The sequence below is a fragment of the Hydra vulgaris genome, chromosome 06 (genome assembly GCF_038396675.1).
Source record: "Hydra vulgaris chromosome 06, alternate assembly HydraT2T_AEP".
Classification (NCBI taxonomy): domain Eukaryota; kingdom Metazoa; phylum Cnidaria; class Hydrozoa; order Anthoathecata; family Hydridae; genus Hydra; species Hydra vulgaris.
In genome coordinates, this window is record NC_088925.1 from 41,760,045 (window position 1) to 41,785,598 (window position 25,554).

At 27.8% G+C, this 25,554-nt stretch overlaps 1 protein-coding gene across 1 annotated transcript; it reads right to left on the reverse strand.

Moving 5' to 3' along the window:
* Positions 1–214: 214 nt before the first annotated feature.
* On the reverse strand, positions 215–24,067 carry LOC136081407 (piggyBac transposable element-derived protein 3-like). Its single transcript, XM_065798721.1, has 6 exons — positions 23,918–24,067; positions 15,505–15,508; positions 1,603–1,713; positions 1,223–1,349; positions 536–1,122; positions 215–429 (listed from the first exon to the last, which is right to left on the reverse strand). The coding sequence occupies exons 1-6, from the start codon at positions 24,065–24,067 to the stop codon at positions 215–217; spliced, it is 1,194 nt and encodes a 397-aa protein (XP_065654793.1).
* Positions 24,068–25,554: the final 1,487 nt, after the last annotated feature.

Consider the following 25,554-nt stretch of genomic DNA (forward strand, 5'->3'; position numbering starts at 1 on the left):
TACAGCTTTGCTATCCATCCAGATGGTTACACAGTTGTTATTATTATAAACCGATTTCATAGTACCTCTGGTCATTTCCTTTTTAGCCTGCTTCTTAGTAGGCATCGGTACACCTACAAGCCTGTTCTGCCGGACAGTACCTGAGGTAAAATGTATTTTTAAGATTAGGCTAAACAAAAAAATTTCAAAACATACCAAATAAACTATCAAAAAACTAGCCCACAACGCCCCAGCCATGTTCACCCATATGATCAAGAAGATCAAAAGATGTAAAAAGGTTATCACAGGCTACTTTGGTCCCTTTCTTCAAACCATACTGTTCAGAAAGACTCAAAACAACATCTGGGCCCTGACCTAGCCCATTGTTTTTAATTTTTGCTTTCAACCCAGCATAAGGCTGACAGGCCAAAAGTTCTCCCTCAGCAGTTGCTAGACACCAAACTTACCAGCCATACCTACAAATAATATATGTATTGCTTTACTTAAATCGAGATTTATTTATTGTCTAAAAAATAGCAAATAAATATAACGAAACAAAGATTTTCCCTTTCAGGCTTTTCTCGAATGGCTTGTTTCAGTGGATGAGGTCCAAAATATCTGACCATCGTCTCATCGACACTAACAAACTCAGATTGATGCACTAACCTTTTTGCAGAGCTATTAATTTGATCAAATAGTGGGCGAACTTTCCAAAATGCATCAGTGAGATCTACATCATGCTCATCAACAAAGTAGGTAAACTTAAGCACATCATTAAAAATGTCCCTAGAAATAGCTCTTTTGATGAACATATTTTGAGCGTCTTCTTTTTCTTCCCAATACAACCTTCTATTAGCAGGTGTTATATAACCAGTTACAGACATAACTGCAATAGAGGTTAATAAATTATCCTTGTTCATAAGGAACACCTTCTCTGGGTATCCTTTCCTGCAACCATACTTTGAGGACATATTGGAAACATTTTGTATGAACTTATCGTCTAGAAACAAACGTAAAAAGTTGTAAGGTAGAATACAATCATCGTCAACAAGTGATTTCATAGTAATTTCTTGGAACTCTGGTACTTTAGCTCCAAAACAAGGACCACAAGTGTTACGCCAAGTACGATTTTTGTTTTTTTTCCTAAAAATTTGTTTTAACTTTAAGTAAAATACATTTTTGATTAAATAATATTCACCATTACAAACTAAAACAAATTTACATTAATGGTTAGCTATCTTACCTTAGAAGTGTACCAACAGCTTCACTACGTTCGACAGAATAACGATTTTTCTTTTTATTACTATGACATGACATGACCTCGTCTTTGAAAATATCTCTTGTATTGTTAGTATTGCCAGTGTCACTATCTTAACTGTTAATTACATCACCATCAGTGTTTATCTATATAAAACAAATCAGTCAGAATTTATTTTTAATCTCATTTTTCAATCATAAAACTAATATGTAAAAAGTATATATATTTTTTATTGCATTCTTACCATTTGAATATCATGCAATTCGTCATCTTTGTTATTTATGACAATCTCTGCTTGTTGGTTGAGAATACCAGCTCCAAGATGATTAATGTCTTTACCTTGTTCTCCATCCTCTTCCTCTCACTGTCTTCGTCAGTGATGGTTTCATGAACAGATGGAGTCATGATAACTTCAATAACATTATTTGCATCCTGATTTTCTAACAAGGCTGCTATCTCATTTAGAGTCAGACCAACTTGTGTATAAAAAAATAAAATTCTTAATTTTTACTTAATTTTTAACTTTATTTTCTCTAGAAAATTAATAATATTATTGTTATTTATTAAAAAAAAAAAATTGAAACTTTTTGTGCAAATTGTTTATTTATTAAGGTGGAATCCAGATACTGCCGACACGTCCTTAAAAGAACGTGTAATGTTTATGCAGTTATATTCAGTAGAAAATCAAAAAATATAAATCAAATTATTATTTACGAACATAGTTTTGGGTTTAATTTCTATAAAACAATATTAAAAACAACAACAAGTTACCTTTTAGAATGGGTTTCTTTAATGAGCTTCTTGCCACTCCACATGTTTTTTTTGCGTTTACTTTGAGCAGTTGCTTCTGAAAAACTATCAAAGGTAATCGGTTGCCGTTAAGTGAGAAGCAAGATGCATGTGTGTCAAACCATTATGCAAAGTTATGTACTTATCCTTTGAAAAATATTTGAAATACACTAGTTTAATGTGGACATAGTTTTACGTCCCTTTAAGGACGTCCGGCACTTACGGGTTAAACAAATTTGTGCGGATGTTGAAAAATAAGTTTGTTACAGTATAGTATTCATACAGCAATAAAATACGTACATATATATATATATATATATATATATATATATATATATATATATATATATATATATATATATATATATATATATATATACATATATATATATATATATATATATATATATATATATATATATATATATATATATATATATATATATATATATATATATATATATATATATATATATATATATATATATATATATATGATAGAAATATATTTTACACAAATATTTTATAACTTTTTTTTTAAGTATGTTTATATATACAGTAGCGTTGAAAATATTAGAACCAACAACTTAAAAAACATAGAACAATGGTTCATGAAGAATAATTTGTAAATTTTCACAATGTTTAAACCAATATTTCATTAACGCACCTTTTAATTCAACAAACTTTTTAACTTGTTTTAGAATACTTATTTAAATATAGGCATATTTTCATGATTTCAGGGTCATTTATTCATTTTTTATATATATGAATTAAAGTAAAATCATCGAAGTTCATTCTGCAGTAAAGCTCTCTAAATATTTGATTTAAAAATATTCTTTATGTTATGATTTTGATTCATATCTGATGAACTTCAAGGCCAATGATAATTGGAAATTTTTATTAGGAGGATCATTGACCAATCTATATGACATGTTTTAGATCAAAAATGTAGCAAACAATTTACACAACTATTAGAAAAATTGATATTATTTTGTTCTAATTAGCATTATAGTTCTTTATTTGTTTTTTTTGTTTTTTTGTTTTCTTGCACAACCAATTAAAATAGTTAGATGCTATTATGATCATTTTTTTGAACTAAAATCTGAGTATTCAAAGGTAATTTCACCATTATAAAGATTTTTGGAATGGTTAAAACTCCTAACTAATTGAAACCTCTTTTTTTTACAATCTTTACCTGAGAAAATGCGATAATTTGAAAAGAACTGCAGCTTGATTTCTCTAAATAGAAAAAATTCTAAATAAATTAACGAAGGCAGTCACATAGCTCATAAAGTTGTACTTGAACTATCTTTCATAGGGTATAAATTAGATGTTTAAAATAAAACAAAACGCGCAAAGTGCCATTATGCTGCTTAGTATGCGCATACTTTCCCAGAACCATTAAAACATAACTATTAAGGATAAAACATGTCAAAATAGCCACCAAATTATATTATGTGCGTATTTTTTATAAGTATTGTATTGTATTATAAGTCATACTAATTTGCCATGAAATAAAATTTTTTTTATTTAACCATTTAAAATCTAAACTTTTTTTTTCAAAAGTATCTAAATTTTGTATAAAAAGTATCTAAATATAAATATATAATAAAAGTAATAAAAAATAAATTTTTTACTTGCATCTATTTTAAAAACCTTATCATACATGTTTTGAACTGAGAAATTTACAATCAAATTTGTATATGATTCAAATATTTTTCAACACCAATGTATTTATATATATATATATATATATATATATATATATATATATATATATATATATATATATATATATATATATATATATATATATATATATATATATATATATATATATATATATATGTTTGGATTGCAACCTGCCACTAAAGTAACATTTTAAGTATGTGGTTTTATTTTGAAATATAATTAAAAAATAGGTTTTACAGGTTTTCATTAAAAAAAATTATAATTTATTTAAAACCCTCGGCCATATTGAAAAGTAGAGAATTAGTATGCTAGTGGGTCTTTTTTTAAAGGTAAATCAAACTGTCATTTTGGAAAAAAAAACATCAATAGCATTTAAAAACTGCATCAAGATAAACTTATGTTAGGGAGTTACTTGATAACAACTCGCATTGAGACATAAACCCTTTAAAAGACGTCCTAAAAGACCAAGAAGGTTAGTTTATTCTGTTCATTCTAATATCTCTTAACTATTTGATTTATCGTTATGGTTTCTCTACTGTATGTAGTTTCCGAATGAAACGTGAAATGTGGATAAGCTTAAATTTATAATAAACATAAAGCTAAAGCACTGGTAAATATAAAGCTAAAGAACCGAATATTAAGACAAGTACAATTTAAATTGTAATAATTTAATTGTACTTCTCTCAATCTCAATCTTAAAATTAGTTTTAGTAATATTTTAGATTGTTCTGTTTATTTATATTTGTTTAAGGTTAAAAGGCCAAGATGTTGACCTTTTTATTTACCAGTAATGTTTCGTCGAGCTAGTAATGTTATATTATAAACTTAAAAAAATATAAAATGTGTCATCTCTGCATTTTTGGACAAGATTGTGTAATAAAAATAATAAACAAACTCGCTAAGGATAAGCATTTATTTTCAATGAAAAGTATAAAAATAATAATAAAGAGATTCATGTCTCGAATTAACCCACCAAGCATTGTTTAACAAATTTTATGCAGTGGACCTGTATAGGCATTTTAAGCGGTTCATTGGAGTTTTGCTCATCGGTTACTTAGTGGACCATTAGTGACAGCTGCTATAAATGGCTAGCCAATAACTTTCTGATACATTAATAGTGACTAGTCAACGGCTAGCGGCTTTTGGCGGCTACTACTTACATTCCACTTAGTAAACGATTAGCAAAATTACAATGTACCGCTCAAAATACTTATATAGATACACTAAAATTCTGCTATGGAATGCTTGCTGAGAAGAACGCAAATTACAGTAGATTCTTTATCGGAGCGTTGTCGCTCCAACATCGGCTTGTCGTCGAGGAACTACTAGTTGAATCTTGTCGCTTTGCCGCTATTAATCTGTTGTCGAACTACTTTCAGCTTTCCGCTAATGAACGATATAAAAACGATATGCAAGCTAACACGAAGCCAAACTGGTTGGCCGACGTTGGCATGACGTTTTTACTAACGGCGGTCCGTTGATGCTTCGACTATTATTGTTTGCTTGGTATAATTTTTACACTTATACCATAAGTTCTTAAAAAGGACAAAAGTAGCCAAAGCCAAGACCAAGACCACAAGTTAAAAGGCCAAGGACAAGATCAAGGCCAAGAATAGGAGATTTAAGGCCAAGGCCTATGCAAGCATTTTCAAAACCAAAGACCTAAATTTTTGCCTTATGTTATTGTCATAACATAAGGCAAAAATTTAGGTCATTAACAAAACTGTAGGTAGCAAGTGCTGTAATTATAAAACCATTTGTTGTAAAAATAGACTAAGGTTTTGCGCAGAATTCAACAATGTCAATAAGAAAATATATTTGTAGAATATATGAAAGCCGAAAACAAAAATACATAAAAATGAAGAATGGAAACTTTTAATTCTTTAATTTTATGTATTTTATTTTTAAGGTCAAGGCAAAAACAATCAAAGCAAAAGCAAAAATTTTCAAGGCCAAGACCAAGGCCAAGGGCTTAATTTTTGGCCTTAAGGCAAGGCCGAGGTCAAGGCCAATGACTAACAACTCTGACTTATAGATTATGTGCAACGCGTTACTAAACGATAAAAACAACAATTAGTAATGTCGAGAAACGTTGATTTAGATAAATGTGTGAACCAATTAAAAAATAAAATAAAAATAAAAATAAAAAATAAAAAAAATCGAGCTTAGATATTTTGTTTCCAAATAGAAGTTTCAAAATTATGCAAATAATGAAAACTCTGAAAAAGCAAACTCTAAAACTAATTATAAAAACTTACATTAAAATAAATATTAGTCATCAAAATAAATTTGTTTGTTCGAAATAAATCCAACTTGCTTAAAGCTTACATATTTCATTCATTACCATCATAATTACACAAACATTGCTTGGTGCAAAATAAAAATTAAATAAAAAACTACTTAATAAACAAAAGCATGCAATCAGAATCATTTCTAATGTGGGCCGTTATACACACTCCCAAGCATTATTTGTTAATTCAAATATAATGAATGTTTATGCATTAAATTTCTATCAAATCCATATATTTATAATAAAAAACATATCATCTAAAATATTTTACCCACTATTCAAAATAAATTAGAAGAGAAATCTAACCAGAACGTCAAATAACAGTTTTATTTAACCCAAAAGTTATTTTGTGGCAACGGATTTTTCAATTTCTTCAAGAGGGGTAAAATTATAGATTAAAATATTAAATAATGAACTTAAAATAATTGCTACGCATAATGAGTTTAAGAACAAATTAAAGCAAAAAATATTGATAAACGACGTAGCGCTCAGCTTTTTCTGAAGTTTTAATGGTTGATACTGTTAAACTTACCCAACAATTAGAGGTTTGTCATTATCGGCTTGACGAAAGTAAAAAAGGATCGTGCCATTTGTTATTGCTTCAATTCGTTGTTTTTTTTTATCAAAAATTTATGATTTATAAGAGTTATTCAGATATTTCAAGGTATATGCTGGTACAAAAGGAAAGCTTCAGGATCACGCGTATTTGCTTGGATGCTTTTTAGTAATATAGATTTTTTGTACTAATTGATTTTTTTTCTCTTTTATTATAAATTTCTCTTAAGCAATACAAAAAGAAAAAGTTAATGTAGGACATTAGGACCTCTGATTTTTATTTTATAAAGTCTTTGGTACGTTTTTTAGTTTTTGTTGTTTTATATTTACGGTGTAGACTAAAGGGCTCGGTGATAAGACAAGTTATGTCTCCTTTTTTCCCCTGCTATTTGTATTTATATTATGTTATACGACTTGAATAAATTTATATGGCAAAAAGAAAAAAAAGTAGGGAAAAATTTTTTTTTTGCTTTTTTAATAAATATTTTTTATCAATGTTGTTAATTTAATGAAATTTTTTTCGAAATTGAATTAAGCAATTTTGCTTCATAATTTTATAAAATAACTTTAGGCAACTACGCTCGAGTCCTTAATACAAGAAGAAGGAAAGAGGGAGAGGGTGGTAATAAAATTGAAGTGGTGGGAATTTTATTCCAGATCTAATGAACGGGGTGGTTTTAATAAAAGGGAGGGGGATGGGACTTTTTTTATGTTACAATATAAGTATTTTTTATAAAAATGTTTAGTTAATAAATCCGAGCTAATAATTTTTACAAAACACGCTTAAAACTATTTAATTCTAGCGTGGTTTGCGGTCAAATGCGCATTTTCAAGCAGCTATTTTATTATGATTTAAATAGGATTTAATAGACCGGGTAAATAAAAATGAGCAATTGCTTTTACTCAGTAATTGATCAGCTTTACGTGAATAAAAACTTTAGCAATTTTAATTAACTTTTTATTCAGTAAAGCTGAACAATTACTGAGTAAATTGCTTAACTTTACGTGACTAAAAATTTAAACAAAACTCCTTAGTTTTTGTTCACGTAAAGTTGATCAATTACTAAGTAAAAGCAATTGCTCATTTTTATTCACCCGGTCTAATGTGCTGATATAAGTTTTATACTTGGGTGAAAAATAACCAATAGCTCGTTTTCCACAAATTTATTAAGTTGAGATTTATTAAGTTAACGATCCTTAAAGCCTGTTTACACTAAAAGTTTTTATTTTAATCATTGACTGAAAGAATTATTTACAATTTTTCAGACCGATTTTTGTTGATTTTGTTTTGAAATATAATGTATTTGCTGACAACATGTAAAAATTAATAAACGGGAGGGTCTTAATAGGCTTGGGGTGGATAAAAAAATTTTCCTAAAAACTAAAAAACGTTTCCCCCTCCCTTTTATTAAGTACTTGAGAGTAGTTTTCATAATTTTTTATGTTAAATACGTGATGTTGCGATATGTTATTGCGCTATGTTGTAGGAATGATAAGTTTGAGCTATGTTATTGAGATGTTAAATGTGCAATTAAAGTATGTTGAAATGCTACTTTGCAATGTGTTACTTGGAATCCCAGTGACCACACTGAATGCATTACAACCAACACAAGTCAATAAATCTCAGTTATACATTTAACATCTCAACTCATAATATTGTAATGAAAATTCGGTTAAACTAGCTGCTCTTATTTGAAATAAAATGAATGCTAGTTTTTACTTTTGTATAGATTATTTATATTTAGATATTTAACACTTCCTGCCTTGGTGCTCTAGGTTAAGTAAAGGCAAGAGAGCATCCGGCTACTGACTTGTAGAAGGCCTCCTAGGTAAAGACTTAAGGAGTAAACAGATTCTATTTGCTGACCAGCCTCCCACCTCTTCTTCGTCTATTAGGCTGGCACAGATGTATTTTTAGTACAATGTTTCCAGTTTAGGATATTAAACGCGGGATTTTCTTGACTCAATGCATGGTTTTTGCTTGTGTTTTTATGACTAAGCAGCTCATTCTATAATTTTCTAATGAGGGTAAAACTCTAAAACTCAGTTTAATGGTTCTGAGGCCGACTGGTTGTAAGATTTCCTGAACTCTGTGGTAGCTCTCAGAAAGGCTGATTCCATCAACAGCTGAAAAATATCAAAATATTAACAGTGTAATGTTACGTATGGATGGTGTCCCTGTTTGTACTATTGGTGTGCATTGTGGAGGCCACATTTAGAGCCATTTGTTACGGCTTAGAGTTTATTAATAGTAATAAGGCAATTGTTTGGATTATTAAACGGTGTTCTGAATACCATCTATGCTTACAGTAAAGTGCTTCAACAAATTTAAAAATGAATAAAGTACCAAAAACTATAAAAAACAAAAAATCATCACCAAGTTCTCTAAACCTATATACTATATATAAATATTCGTGGTCTTCGAAGTAACTTTTCTTCTGTTGAGTCTTATCTATTACAAAGTTCATCAGACCTACTTGCTCTTTGTGAGACTAATTTGAGTTCAGCTGTCTCATCTTGCAATCTTAGTGTTGGTGGTTACCTTCCTTATATTCGTAAAGACTCCAATAGTCACATGCTTGGCTTGGGCATTTACATTCGTAAGAATTCATTCATTTGTTGTGAAACTAGGTTTGAATCCACAGACTATTCTTTCATGTGCTTTTGTTTAGCACCAATTCACTCTATCGCCTTTCTTTTTGTTCTATATCGCTCTTGGTCATCTCAAGATTGCACTCTTTTTGATGTTATTTCTGATCATATAGACCAAGTCCTCTCTCTTAATCCATCAGCTAATATAGTTGTTGTCGGAAACTTTAATGATCACTACTCTAAATTGTCAAACAGGTTGATCCTTGCTAGACATTCGTATTACTCCAGCTTCTGTATCAAAAGTCATTTCCTGATGGCTCTTCTACATCTTGTGGTATAGACAACATACCTGTTTTAGTCTTGCAGAAGTGTTCTCCGGAGCTGTCAACCATACTTTCAAAACTATTCAACAAGTGCTTATCAGAGTCTTGTTTTCCAGCATGCTGGAAAGAGACATTTTTTATCTCTATTTTTAAAAATTCTGGAGAGCAATCTAACTCGTCTAACTACCACCCCATGAGTCTTCCTGCTATCATAAGCAAGGTTTTTGAATCTTTAACACCCACTTAATCTCTCATCTTGAACCTAACAACTTACTTTCTGATCATCAATATGGATTTCGATCTTCTCGTTCTACAACTGATTTGCTAAGAGTAATTGTCGACAGGTTTTAATGTGCATTAAATAGAGGTGGAGAGTTTAAGACCATTTTTCTTGACATTTCAAAAGCTTTTGTTAACGTTTGGCATGCTGATCTTCACCATAAGCTTTTTTCTTACGGTGTATCTGGTAACATCTTTAAGACTTATAAGTCCTTTATTTTCAATCGCAGTATAAAAGTTCTTCTCGAAGGACAGCAACTTCTTTATATTCTGTAACTTTAAGGGTTCCTCAAAGTTTAATCCTTGTTCATTTATTCTTTTAAATTTACATTAACGATCGTCCAGATATTCTCACATCTAAGGTGGCATTGTTTGCTAATGACACTACCATATATTCTTTTTATGATAAGAAGCCAACACTCTCTGATTGCTTGTAGGGGGCATCTGAGTTTGAGAAGGATCTCACTTCTGCTACAGCCCGGAGCTAACAGTGGCTGGTGAACTTTAATCCAGAAAAAACTTAATTTTTTTCTATATTTATAAACGGTAATGCACTCGATGAGTCATCTTAACTTCATCTTCTAGGATTAACTCTTACTTTTTATCCTTCTTGGAAACCGTGTATCAAATCCATTGCAAAATTAGCATATGCTAAGGCTGCATTTCTTTATTGATCTTGACACTTCTTATTCCGGATTCTATTATTTATCTCTATAAATCTCAAATCCGTCCTTGTATGGAATACTGTTGCCATATCCGGGGCGGATCTTCTAATGATTTCCTTTCTCTTTTCGAGAAGGTGCAAAAACGCACTGTAAACATAGTTGAACCTGCTCTTGCAGCCAACATCTAACCATTATCACATCGTCGTAATGTTGCTTCTCTTTCTCTTTTCTACAAATACTATGATAGGCACTGCTCTAAAGAGTTAGCGTCTCTTGTGATATCTACTAAATTTCATTCTCGTGTTACTTGTCATTCAATTAAGTTGCATCCTTTTTCTGTGACTGTTCCTAAGTGCTCCAAAAACTCTTATTTGTCTGGTTTTTTTCCTCGAACATCAGTTCTTTGAAATTTGCTTCCTTCATCTTGCTTTACTGTTTTATATATAATTTGCAATCTTTTAAGTCATCTGTCAATCGCTATCTTACTCTACAAACTTTATCTTTTCTCTTCCATTAACTTTAATCTTTTATAGTGGTTTATGTATATATATATATATATATATATGTATATATATATATAAATATATGTTTATATATATATATATATATATATATATATATGTATATATATATATATATATATATATATATATATTGCTTTTTTAATTTTTTTTCTTCATTATAAAAGAACAATTTAAAATTTTAAAAACTGTTATTTATGCCTGAGATATGAATGTTTAAAAAATTAAGCTACCAAAATTGGGCTACTTTATGATATAAGATTTGATTTTCTGTTTTTCAAGTAGCAAGTAATTTGAAATCATCTGAAATGTCACTGCTAGCATTTTGATAGCGGTCCATAACTTGATTTTACTAGACTAAAGACAAAGGGAACGTGGGACCGTTTTTTTTTATATATAAAATGTCATTTCAGAAATGTAGCACCGCAGCCCATTGTCTCACTATGCGTCGCGAAGTGGAGATTAGATTTTTCTTTTCAGAAAGAAAAAAAAAATTCATTTTATTTTTTAAATATTTTTCAACCGCAACAAGTGAGTATTATTTAATAAAAAATTGTTTATTTCATCTTTTTTGTTTTGTGCATATTATCAAATAAATAATACATTTTGTAAAGTAAAAAACAAGGAAAAAAAAAAGTTTGGATCATTGTTTTTGTGTGTCCGTAAAGTTTGATCATTGAACCATGTTACTACATAGGTAGCCAGTTTTTATTTGTTGTAAATATTAATTCTATTATTGAAAAATTATAACAAATTTAACATATAAATTAAGCAACATAATGACTCTTTTTAAGTGAAAGAATATTCTGGCTACCTCTGTAATAACATGGTATAAAATCAATTCAACTGTAGTGGGTTTTGATAAAAACCTATCAGTTAACAGTTTTTGTAAAATATAAAAAAAAGAGCTGAATGCAGAGCGATGATTTCGTTTCTTTAAGTTAAACTATTACATATATATATATATATATATATATATATATATATATATATATATATATATATATATATATATATATATACATATATATATATATATATATATATATATATATATATATATATATACATATATATATATATATATATATATATATATATATATAAATATAAATATATATATATATATATACATACACACATATATATATATATATATATATATATATATATATATATATATATATATAAATATATATATATATATATATATATATATATATAAACTTGAAATATGATATTTAACCAAATAAATTCAAAAATAGTCAGAACAGTGAAACAAATAGAAAATCCAGTAATTCTTTTTTCTCACAATGTTTTTATTGAAAACAATATAATTACCAAACAAATATACCAATACAAAATTTTTATATATATATTAAAACTATTAGCACTAGAGACCTTTCAAATAATCATCAGTAGTGCTGTTTTTAGTATTATACAAGATATTTGTAATAAAAACAAAAATAACTTATTAATTTTTTTATTGTTGCTATGCTATAATTGTGCTATTGCTATAATTGCTATAATGCTATTGCTATAATGCTATTGCTATAATTAATTTTTATATTGTTGCTATGGGTAACTTTTGATTGTAAAAGATTAAACTGTAATTATATACAGGAAATATCTATTAAATGTATCATGTTTTTGTTTGTGCAAATGCTTTTCATATGATAGCAAAGAACTTTCGTTGTTAAGCTCAAGAAAGACGAAAAGTTGGAAAAAAGGTTCAACTACACTTTTGTGGGTACGTTGACAAGTATAAACATGGTTGTCAAATCGATCAGTTGATAAGCCAGTTCTGCAACTAGAAATATGTCCGATTATACGTAATCTTAAATTATTAGTTTTACCAGTATATGTTTGTTTTTTGCATGTTAAACATTTTAGGTAATAGATTACATTTTTGCTGTTGCATGTGATGTGACTTTTTACTTTCTAAATGGTTCCGTTAGATGTTTTAAACTTATCTACTTCTTGAAGGTATAGTTTGCAAATTTTGCAACGAATATCTTTGCATTTGAATATGCCGATCTTCTTACTAGTTACTTCAATATTTGAAGAAGTAAGTCTTCTTAGTAAGTTAGGAGGTTGTTTAAAAGCTAATACCGGGTGAATATTAGAAAAAACATTTTTAATTCTTTCATTATAAGATACTTTGAGCAAATGGTTAGCTTCTCTTATAAAAGGTTGGCAATTGAGATTACTATAGAATGTTGTCACTAAAGGAAATATTTCTTTAGATTCCTTTTTTGGTGCTGGTTCTTGTAGTTTTGCATTATGGAATGGTTTTTCAATAATTACATCAGGGTATTCGCAATCTTTTTAACTCTTTTTTAACTTGGAATTGCGTCAATCGGCAACCTCAGGAAGTCAAAATGTAACTGGTTTTCAAAGTAAAAATAAAAGCAAAGTTTATAATAAAACCGATGTGAAGTTGTTGCTTTTATGGACTGCTGTGGACCATTGATTTGAAATTGAAAATCAGAAATGCAAGGCAAACTTTAGTTTTTGAGTTTTAGAGTTAAATGTATAGGTATGTTAAAAAACGCCAAAAGGCGTACTTCTGAATTAGCGAGAACGCCAAAAGGCGTACTTCGGAGTGAAAAGGTTAACGCTATTTTATTTAAATAATAAATAATAACAATTTTTTAGTATAACAGTTTAATAAATGCTTTCGAGTTTTTCCATAAGCGCATATTCCGAAAGGCTCCTTCCGTAAGGAACTGTTTCGCACGTATTCTTTCGAAATTATTTGTTTCGAAAGTTTCTTTTTGTAAAGAGTTAATACGGAATTATTATTATTATTTACTTTTTTTGTCCAATGCGTTTTAGAATGTAAATTTGCGCATGTACAACTTTCGCAATAGCAATTTAAAATACGGAAAATAAAAATGTGAAGTTTTCTTAAGTTTTTGTTTACGGCGAACAACTGTACTACTAAAATTATTTCATTACTCAAAGTGTTAACTGTGTTAACACTTTAAGAAATGAAATAATTTTACTTCCTTCTTGCTCTAGCTATATTATAACTCTAAACGTTGCGGAAATAAAAAATTAAAACAGCCAACTTTTATTTATACCACAAAAAAGTTCCCGAAATGTTGTCGCCTTTAATTATGTTATTTTTCATAAAATTAAAACGAAAAATTTTAATATATAATGTATTTGCTTCAGTTGAAACTTTCAGAATATACTATTTAATAAAAAGTTTTCTAATATGTTTAATATCAAAATATGAATACTATGTTCAAAATATTTTTTAAAGCAGTTTTCTAAAGCAATACTAACAAACAAAAGAAAAATATGGCTTGAATCAAGCCAATGCTAACCAGGTATGTTAGAGAAGTATGATCGGCTAGAAATTCTAACGATTATCAACACCTACATACTAATGATGTTGGTAGAATTTATGATAAATATACCAAGTACGAAAGTTAAATAATTTTTCTAGTTCTTTAAATAATGGTATTAATTAATAATATTACATAAAAAGCAGTTTAGTGACGTAAAGAAATCTATAAAAAAATAAAATAACATTTTTTATTTAAAGAACTTTATATCTTAAATATAACATAAACCTAAATTTTTTGCATGTTTTTTGATACAATTACGTTTAAGGGCTGTAAAACGATTTCATAAAACTCAACTTGTGCTTAGTACTATTATCTTTTTTACTTACTTCTAATATTATAGTTTAAATAACCCTGAAATGTTTTGATATATATATGAAAAATATATTTATATAAAACTATATTTAAAATCTCCCACAACATTTGTAAAAAAAAATTACATGTATATATTTTTAAATATATATATATATATATATATATATATATATATATATATATATATATATATATATATATATATATATATATATATATATATGTATATATATATAAATTATGTTAGTGTATTCTACAAACAGAATGCTCAATGTTCTTAAAGAACAGAGCAATAATAAATTAGTAAAAACACTTATCTAATGTTTTCTTTATTCTACACAGTGTTTCTCCATCAGTAGGTTCTTCCTGATGAGCCTACTGATGGAGAAACACTGTGTCTTCTATGAATCATTTAATTCTGGAATAGTAATATCTCTCTGGAAATTAGCAAGTATTAGTCCAATCTATAAAAAAAGCTCTGTTGCATGCAAAACTTTTGAAAAACATTTAAAAAAAGCAATTTTAAAGCACATCAACGATAGTAACTTGCTCTCTACAAACCAACATGGCTTTCTTTGTCATAAATCATGCGTAACCAATTTAACTGAAACTTTTGAAATTATTTCGTTCTCCATAGCATCCCACCATCTATTTATATATACTATACTATTTTAATCATTGTCATTAGGTGTTTACATTATATTAGTAGTTTATACTATTTGTAAACAACCTTGAAATGTAATACCAAAAATTTCAGAATTATATTGATTGATTGTTCATTAATTACATCAACAATTTTCTGGCGATTTTCACCTCCCCACATGCCCCTTGTCAATAGCTTATCAAATTATTAGAGATCCACTTATAAAATTACGTCAACAAATAATTACCTTCCTTAAAATAAAAAAAATAAAAAATTTAAATAGTAGTAATTGTAGTAAATACATGACTAGAGCAAGCAGAAGACAAATATTCTTTTCATATTGCCTCATTTTTGTCGTTGACAAAATGCAACAAAATATGATCCAAATATAATAAAATATACATAAAACTTTTTATTTATTTTTTATTTTTATTTTTATTTTACAAGAACATCAATAAATAACCAAGCAATTAAAATATAACTGATACCATAATGTGTATATATGTATAATTAAATCCATAAACATGCTGAGATAATATATGCATAAAATAATATAATATAATTTCAGAAAAATTACAATTACATAAAAAATTTCTATTTCAAGAAAAAGTTAGTAAAGTTTTTTTTAAAATAAGAAATTGTTTCATTAATGTTGAGGTTCAGTTGCTGCTGCTTCACAACGCATTTAAAGTGTTGGAATGAGTTTATCGTTTTTATTTTTTTTGTTAGAAATAAGTTCCTCAATTGTGGTCCTCTGCTTGATATTGAGAATTGAGATTGTTTTATAGATGTTTTTGGAATATAGTAGAATCACATAGAATTGGACTAAATAGACTTAAATTGGTCAAATGGAAACAAGGGTAAATCCATAGGGAGGGCGTTCCGCTACCCTTTGATTATTTTAAAATAACTTTTTTCATACATCCATATATTTAACACAACATTTTGTTTGAAAACAGAAGTTGTCTTATTGGGCTTATTAAATAGACTTTGTTTTTTTATTAATTAGGCTTAATAAATAGGCTTTTTAAAAATGATATTATGGTTAAATAAAGTTATGTGTTACAAGTTTTAAAAAAGTCTATTATTCTCCTGTTTAAAAAGAAGAAATTTAAAGAAAAATTAAAATCGCCCCAAAAAAATGAAATATTTTGTTTCTTTGCATGGATAACGGTTACCCGTCATTTAAAAACGCTACCAGGGTAATAAAAAACAGGCGGGACCCGTGTATCCGTTGATGCTTAGTCCTAGATAGTGTTAAATTTTAAGCAAACTTTATGTATAGTGCAGAGTCGCAATCCATTAATGTGCCAATCCTCCTTACTTTAACTGTAGACCTAATCCAATTTCAAAGTAAAATCAAATTATTTTAGACTTTAATAATTCGTATAAACCAGTCAACAAAGGTGTCATTTTATAAAATTTTTCAGTTTGTAAAGAGGTAACAATATTTTTATTTCAATTTTATAATATTGTGTAGGGACCTGGAGAGTCTTGACATCAGAAGAGCCAAATTTGGCTTGCGAGCAGCAAGTTGCCGAACCCTGGTATAAACATTTAAATAATATAATGCAGACTACGTAGTTAAATTAGATAAATTATTATTCGTTTTCACTGCAGAACAACGAAAGAAAACTTTGTAAAAATAATAGTGTTAACAAACATCTGTTAATAAATAAACATCACGTGTGTGCTTATTTAGTTCTGCATGTGTTGGGTATTTTTTAAACACAACATGGTTTTTAAAAGTAGAAAAATAGTTAGTTTTATTAAAATACTGAAGGTTGACCGAATGTAACACAAGACTACAAACGCTCATTGGCGGATTGAGTTTAGTGTCGCGGGAGGGGGGAGGGGGCAAGTCCACGCCTTATACTTAATCAGCCACTGCAAAGGCTGAAAATTTTTTCTTTTTAGGAAACTTTTAGGTAACTAAATTTAATAACAACATCAGCAATAATAATCAAGAGTTCTTTTAGTCTCAGTAAAACAACTTTTCTAGGACATATCGGGACAACAAGTTATTTATATAATTAACTGTATTACAACCATTATATCTAGTTAGTTATAGTATAGTTTTTTTATTTTTAATCTGAAATATTTTTTACTTAATTAAAAAAGTTCAAAATTTCCTTATTCTATTTGTTATTGTTTTTTTTGAGTGTATGGGCGTATGGGCGTGTAGTGTATGCAGATATTTGATTTTTGAGGGCATACTATTTGAACATGTTTAAATGATAGATAGCGTTCTTTAATTGCTCCGTTTTGCCCCACCTACTCGCAAAGTATAAAACTTTTGCTCCTCTAGAGTTTCGTTACTTAGGTTGCCGTAGCTTATTTTTGAAATTTTTTTCTTTTTTTTTATATTAATGAATTTTAGCAGGAATATAAGAAATAACTTAAAATTTGATTATTTTATCATCAGCAAGCATTTGTTTCTCAAGTGTCTCTACCCTATAAACTTATTTGAGAATAATTAAAAATATATTTAAAAAACTAATTGCTCTCACGTTTCGAGAAAGAGGGGAGGGTATGAAAATGTAGGGTTTCATTTGTCCCAGGCTCTAATTTTAGCAATTTTGTGTAAGGCATCTTTATTCAACATAGGTTTAAACATGTAAATGTTTTGAGTTTGCTCCATGTCTGAAAGTTAGCTATCTCTAGTGGCGAATCCATAGGGAGGAGGGGGCAGTGTGGTTGATTGTCCCCGCTATAGTAGTAGATTTTTTATTTTTATTTTTTTTAGCTCTTAATTAAAAATTTTAATTAGAAGGTATTGATATTTTATTTAAATGCTGGAAAGTTTAGCTTGTTAGACTAGTTTAGTAGTGTTCCAGTAAAAGTAAAACACTTTGTATCACAAAATCTAGTTTACGATTACCCGACTTCGCAAAACGTTCAATTGCAAACCCCCGGCCCCCCAAATCCCCCAGCCAAACCCCCCTTAAAAGATGACATGGATCTGCCACTGTCTTTAACATCGAAAATCAGTATGCGTTCCCCTGCTTGGAGGTTTCTATGGAAAAGTAAAATCTATATTTTAAATTATATCAACATTTTTGCAATTATATTCGAAAAAACTCATTCATATTATACATTTTTGAAAAGCTAACAAAATTCTTTAACAAATCAAACAGATATCAAAAATCATAATTTATTTCTAGGATTACCACCTTAATGTTTAAAACTGGAATAAAGTATCCTCAATGAAGGATAACTTTGTGAAAGTATTTGCGTTATGTGTTGAATGTTGTGTTTAAAAGTATCTCATATGAGGCATACTTAGTGCCACGTAATTAAATTATATTTTTAAAGCGAAACAATTTTTTTTGTCCAGAGAAATAATTAATTAATTTAAGTAATAAATTAAATTTAAAAAAAATTCAATTTTAGTTTTTTATAATTAAACAAACATAAAAAAAGGAATTATTAGCAACTTAAGAGCAAAAACACTGTTTACTCAAAAGTGATATTATTCAGACGCTCTCAATCTTTTTTTATTATCCCAATTTTTTATTGACAATGACCGAAAGGGCATGGAAAAAGTCTGTAAAAACTTTTTGTCTAATTACATTTATTTGTTGAATCACGGTCGGTCAAACTTTTGTTTTTTCAAACTTTTTATTTTCAAACTTTTTCGGTTTTATGATTTTTACAGTAAATTTAAAAGCAATGAAACCATTGCACCATATTTTTGTTTTTCGTATAATGAAATAACTTAGATATGATATAAAATGACATAACTTTAGATAAAAAACCCCCCTGAAAAGCCATTCCATTGTCTTAAAATCATAAGCTGAAATGGCACATTTCTGAACTAATGATCAACTTAAAATAGATTTATCTTAGAACAGAGAAGTTATCTTCTTTTTAAAGAGTTGCCAATAGTGATTTTAATGGTGCAAAGAAACTGATGTGTTATTGTTTACATTAAACTTATGAGTCATCAAAGTTTTAGAAAATACTTTACCTAGCGTTCTAAAATCAGCCATTTGGGAAATAGGGAAAACTCCTATGTTAACTGTATATATTTTGTTATTTTTCATGTTACTATTCTTTTATTTTGAAAACTTGTGGGATAATATTGCATTGTTGAAACAACTCCACTGCACAAAGTTATATTTTCTATATTCTTTAATATATATATATATATATATATATATATATATATATATATATATATATATATATATACATATATACATATATATATATATATATATATATATATATATATATATATATATATATATATATATATATATATATATATATATATATATATATATGTATAACTTGTTCTTGTAAAACATTTTTAGTTTTTGTTATAACAAATAAAGTCATATAATATATATACATGCTTTAATTTTAGATATTAAAATATTCTAGTATATGATTATTTAATGTCGCTAAACTAAATTAGTCCGGTTGAAAATCAGGTTGAAAAAAGTTATTAGCCTTGATTTCATTCATCTCAAGATGAATGAAATCAACTAAAAAAACTAAAAAAAAACTAACATGATAGAATGACATCAATGTCATTCAATAACAACAACAAGATATTTATTTTCCTCATCCAAACGTACACTTATACAATAACAATAATAGTAATAATAATATTAATAATATAATCATAACGAAACATAATTATTAAGAATAAACAAACAATTATTTGACAAGAAAGGCGTCACTTATGCAGAAGCCTGATCAAAGGAGTGAGACCAAATAATTATAACAAAAACAGTAATAATATTAATGATAATAATATCATAAAATAAAATAATAATAAAAAAATAATTTAAATCATACTTATTATAATATAATAAACAAAATATATAACAAATATTATAACAAAATTAAAAATTTAAATTTAGAAAAAACTTTATAAAACTAACATGATAGAATAAAACAATAAATGGCTAAATGAATAATATATAACTATATGCGAAATAAATATATAACTATTAAAAAATCAATAACAATTAAAAAATAAATCAATAATGACTAACAAAAAATAATAAGTAAAAATATATACGCTAAAAAATTAAGAAAAAAAAAAATCATTTCACAATAACAACACAGCTAGATAAAACTAGATGAAAGATTATATGTTCATGCATGACTCAGCACCGTGCCATAAAGCTAGTAGTGTTACAGCATTCCTAACTGAAAAAAAAGTGCTTGTTTTGCCATGGTTAGGGAATTCACCTGATATGAACCCCATAGAAAATTTATAGGAGTTCACAAAACAGGATATTGCCAAAGAAATTATCACTATCAAACAGCAATTGATAGAAACCCTTATAAGAAAGTGGAATAGGACCCCCAAACATCAACACAATGCAAAAGTCTGCACAGAAAGCATGCCCCGATGCTATTAAGCCGTTAATGTAGCAAAGGGTGGCATTACGAAATATTAAGATTATTACCTTTTTTTTTATGTTAAAACTTTAAAAAAAAAAAAAAAATAGTTATAAATAAGTAACTATGTTGTTTTATATTCTAAATAAAGCTCTAACAATAAAAGCAATAAAAATAATAACTACAATATACGTATTTATTCATTAAAGTAGTTTACACTTTAAAATTACTTTAAAAGTAAAGTGTCCCTAAAAATTTGGTAACCCTCTGTATATATAAGTGCTGGATTACCCAATAGGCATAACTAGACCATGGCTCAGGGGCACCCAATAATTAGGGGCCCCCAAAAGTTTAAAAAACTTATTTTTTAATTTGAAAAATATTTAAATAAAATAATTTATTGTAAATTAATCAATAATACTAGTAAAAAAAAGTAGCATGTTTAAAAAAAATAATAAATATTTCTCGCATAACATTTTATATTTATAAGGAAAAGACTTATGTGCATTGGTAAATATTTACATTATTAAATGTTTTTGAGTAAATGTTATTAAATGTTTAAATTATTGAGTAATAAAGTACTTACTTTATTACTCAATAATACCCCGAAAATAACCTTTTCAATGCAAAAATAAGCCTTATAAAAGTATTAGTGCCTGGGGCCCTAGTTTTTCTAAATCCGGCACTGATACATATTAGAGTTCAAATACATAAGTATAAGCTTACAAAATAGAAACTAGGCATTTTTCATTTTTAAGTTAAAAACTGGGTTACTTAAACTTTTGTTATCTCAAACTGTTTACTTTCTGGCCCTTTAAAACCTCGGATAACTCATACTTTGTTAAGTCGAACCATTTTTTACACCCTATCAAAAAAATTTATTTTCTGTTTCGTATTTTCAGTGTTTAAGCACTTCGCTAAAAAATCTTAATTTTTCTTTGTTAACACATTGGCAAGTTAGCTCAGTGAGTTAACTCACTAACTAATAGACTAACTAGTTAGTCTCACTAACTAGTTAGCCTCAAAACCTGGTTGACGAGGGTTCAAATCGGAATCCCGGTTTATTATTATATTTTTCATTTATTTTAAAATAGCTTAATACTATTTTAATTCTCAGATAATTTTTTTGTAATGCAAGTGCCCATTACATCCTATAGGTGCGCCATCACAAATTGCCCCGAAAGCGTCTTAGAAAGTAAATGACTATTTATGTAAACAAAGTAGTATTTTTAATGAAATTTGTTGCTTCATTGTAAATAGAACAAAATATTCTAAATAATAAATAACATAAAATTCACCACTTGTTAAAAATGTGGTCAGGAAAGTCTTACAACTTTTTATCCAAATGTTTCCATTTTGTCATAAAAAACAAAAAAATCGTCTAGCTTGTCCATTTTTAATCAAATAGCAACATATTCAAATGACAGATGCGAGGATAAGTATTGCCTTCATAAAATAATTCTCTTTACTTAATTTAAATACATGTGCTCTTCACAAATACGTTTTTTCACAGCTGCCACCATCTATAAGTCATTTTTACAGTTATTGTTATTCTTATTGGTCTTTTATTTTACGAATGATTATGATTCTAATATATTTTAATTTCTAATGCTAAGTAGGGAATAAATAATACTACTGAATAAAAATTGATTTAAATTTTACCATTAGGCGAGACTAGGCGGTCGCTTAGTCTCGTCTAATGGTAGAAACGGCCCTGCTAACGCTTCAAATAGATACTAAAAAATCCTTGGTTTGCTATTTTTGTAATAACAATCATTTTTCTATTATATGTTTTATAACTGAGAGAGGAAGTAGGAAAAATATTAAAACAAGGACGTTTTTATTTATATAGAAATAGGATATATTTCTAAGTATTTTAATCAGTTATATAAATGTGTGAAATGTAATAGAAATCATAATGTTGGCATACTTAAGCCATTCAGTAAACAACAACAACAACAAAAAAACATCTTAATGACTAAAATCCAAAAAAAATTAGAGTTAATTCCCGGTAACTTTTTATACCTTGTCGATATAAATATAATTTAAATATAGATTATAAATTTCTCTTCTGACAAAGGATTTTTCACTATCTACTAGACTAACTAGAGCTATGAAACTTTCAGCTTCTGTGTAGCCCCGATTAAGGTGCACGTTAAAATTATTTTTAGGACCGTTAACCCTATGGACTAAGGAGATGAGACGCTGGGGGTTGTACCCCAATAGTTTTAAACAATTTTTTTTAGCGATAAACATATAAGTTTTAATTGTTTGCAGCGAGTAATGGCAGTCAAAGGCAGCCAAGGCACCTGACCTACTTTTTCGTATTGTAGTTTTTTACTCCTTTTCAATTCTTTGTTTGTTAACTTCACGTATAATAAATTATATCAAAAATCATAAAAATACAAATAATATTTTAAATAATAAAAAAAGACTTTTCATTCTATTCAGTTAAAATAAAAAACTCCATTTTTTCTTTATTTTTCATATAAAAAACAAAACTTTTATGACAAAAATAATACAAATTTTTACATCAGAAGATTCTAAAATTTTGCAAAATTTTGGTTTTAAACTACCTTACGTTATTTTTGTGCTGTGATTTTGAATAATAAATACCCCGATATGATATAATTATGGGTAGAGATTGCAGTACCGGTCAACCGGTTTACCGATAAATCAAATAAAAATGAAAATTTTTTTAACGGTAATTTCGTCGACTATTACCGGTAAAAAAATTTAAAAATACAAGAAAACTACAAAAAATCATTCAATAAAAAACTATAATACATCCATTTAATAAATAATAGAAATAGAGATATATTATGTCCCCTTTTATTTATTTACGTATTTTTTAGTTATTTTCGTTACGTTCATGTATATGTACACTGAGGCATATTCGTTTAGACGCATCAATTTTTTTCTCTTTATCTTAATTTTTTTCTATGTATTGTCAACTGATATGCATGTAAGTTATTATCAAAATATTTGTTGTGTTGTGGGCTAATAAAAATCACAAAAAAAATTTTCTATGTGTCTTTATTAACATGAGAGTATGTTTGATATACAAAAGTACATTTTTTAATTGGAATATATCTATAGACGCAGTCATGTTTTTGACATTAAAAGATGGAAATTAGTAATGCGTATGTCCTCCATTACTCTGGATCACCTCAAAAATTCTGCCTTTCACTAGTCGTTGAAGTATAGTTTGATCCAACTCAGACCATGCTTCAAGGATTTTACACTTTAACTCCGGCTGCTTTAGCGTCATAAATTTTTCTTGATAGCATTTCCCACACGTTCTCGATTGGATTTAAGTCCGGGCTACAAGCTGGCCATTCGAGAACCGAGATGTTGTGGTCTTTAAACCATTTCATAGAATGCCTAGATGTGTGAATTGCAGCATTATCTTGCTGAAATATGGCATTATCGTCCATGTTTTCATCCATATAAGTTATGAGAACATCATTTATTATTTCTGTTTACTTCATCGAGTTCATTTTAGGTAAACCACAACACAGAGTCAATTTTTCTGAATAAGAAAATCCACCCCAAACCATTAAACTTCCTCCTCCATAATTTCGTTTTGTTTGTGGGTCATTTATTCCTTTAGATCATGCCAATAACAACTGTAAGAGTCCGGACTAGCTAAATTGAACTTTTTTGCATCTGAAAGTATTACGTTTTGCCACTCATGAGTCCAATGCATATGGTTTTTAGCAAACTGTAATCTAGCAATTTTATGGTGTTTTTTTAACATTGGTTTTTGGTGTGGTTTCTTCCACTTTATGTTTGGTGTTGTACGTAGAATATGTGCAACATGTTTATTGGTGACAGGCAATAATAATTTATCCTTTATTTGTGTTGCATTCAATTTGTTTTTGGTTGCTTCGAAGCGAATGCGATTAATTTGCCGATTTGTTAATACTTTGTTGCCGTTTGATGCTTTTTTTACACCGTAATTGTCACCTTTTGCAATGTAGTTTCGTACAACATGGTCAGATCTTACAATTTTTCTTGCTATTTCTCGTATAGAAAGTGCTGGTGAGATTTCTGAGCCACGATATGAATTAATTTGTATTTTTTCAGCATCTGTCAAATACTTTCCTTTAGGCTTTTCGTAAAATGCAATAAAAGTGATACTGGCAGAGCAAAATATCAGATTACACTAAAATTTATCAACTTATTTGTGTAAAAGTGATTAAAATTCAATATTTACCGTTATTAACCTGATTGCGTCTGTAGATATATTCCAATTAAAAAATGTACTTTTGTATATCAAACATACTCTCATGTTAGTAAAGACACATAGAAAAAAATTTTGTGTGATTTTTATTATCCCACAACACAACAATTATTTTGATAATAACTTGCATGCATATCAGTTGATAATACATAGAAAAAAATTAAGATAAAGAGAAAAAAATTGATGCGTCTAAACGAATATGCCTCAGTGTATATATATATATATATATATATAAATTTTTGTGTACTATTATTAACTTTTATTTTGTTATATAAGCTATATATAATATAATAAAAATTAAAAATAGTACACAAATCAGTATATGTGTTTTGCACTCTTAACAAATAAAAATTCTTGTAATAATCAATAAAATTATCTTGAAATATTCGAACAATTTAAAAATAAATTTAATATAAACACATAAAAGTAGTTATTTATAAATATATAAAAGTGTACTAAAAGATTACATAAAAAAAAATTACATAAATTGAGATAATGATAAAGATGATAATGATAAAGTTATCGTTATCATTATCATCTTTCTTATCATCAATCGTTCCTCCTGCATAATGATACCCTACATATTTTTAACCATCAATTTATAATATCTTTAATAGTTTCAATATTTGCTTCAAGGCACTTTTTTATTTGCACGGCAGCTGCTAAAACAATTTGAATAATATGTAAATA

Bases quoted from the DNA above. Each gene is read 5' to 3' on its own strand.
- LOC136081407 (XM_065798721.1), bottom strand. From the start codon at position 24,067: ATGGATGAAAACATGGACGATAATGCCATATTTCAGCAAGATAATGCT. The intron at 1,350-1,602 runs GTGAGAGGAAGA...TTAACAGTTAAG, and splicing joins AACCATCACTGACGAAGACA to ATAGTGACACTGGCAATACT. The intron at 430-535 runs GTTTCGTTATAT...TTTGGTGTCTAG, and splicing joins GCCTGAAAGGGAAAATCTTT to CAACTGCTGAGGGAGAACTT.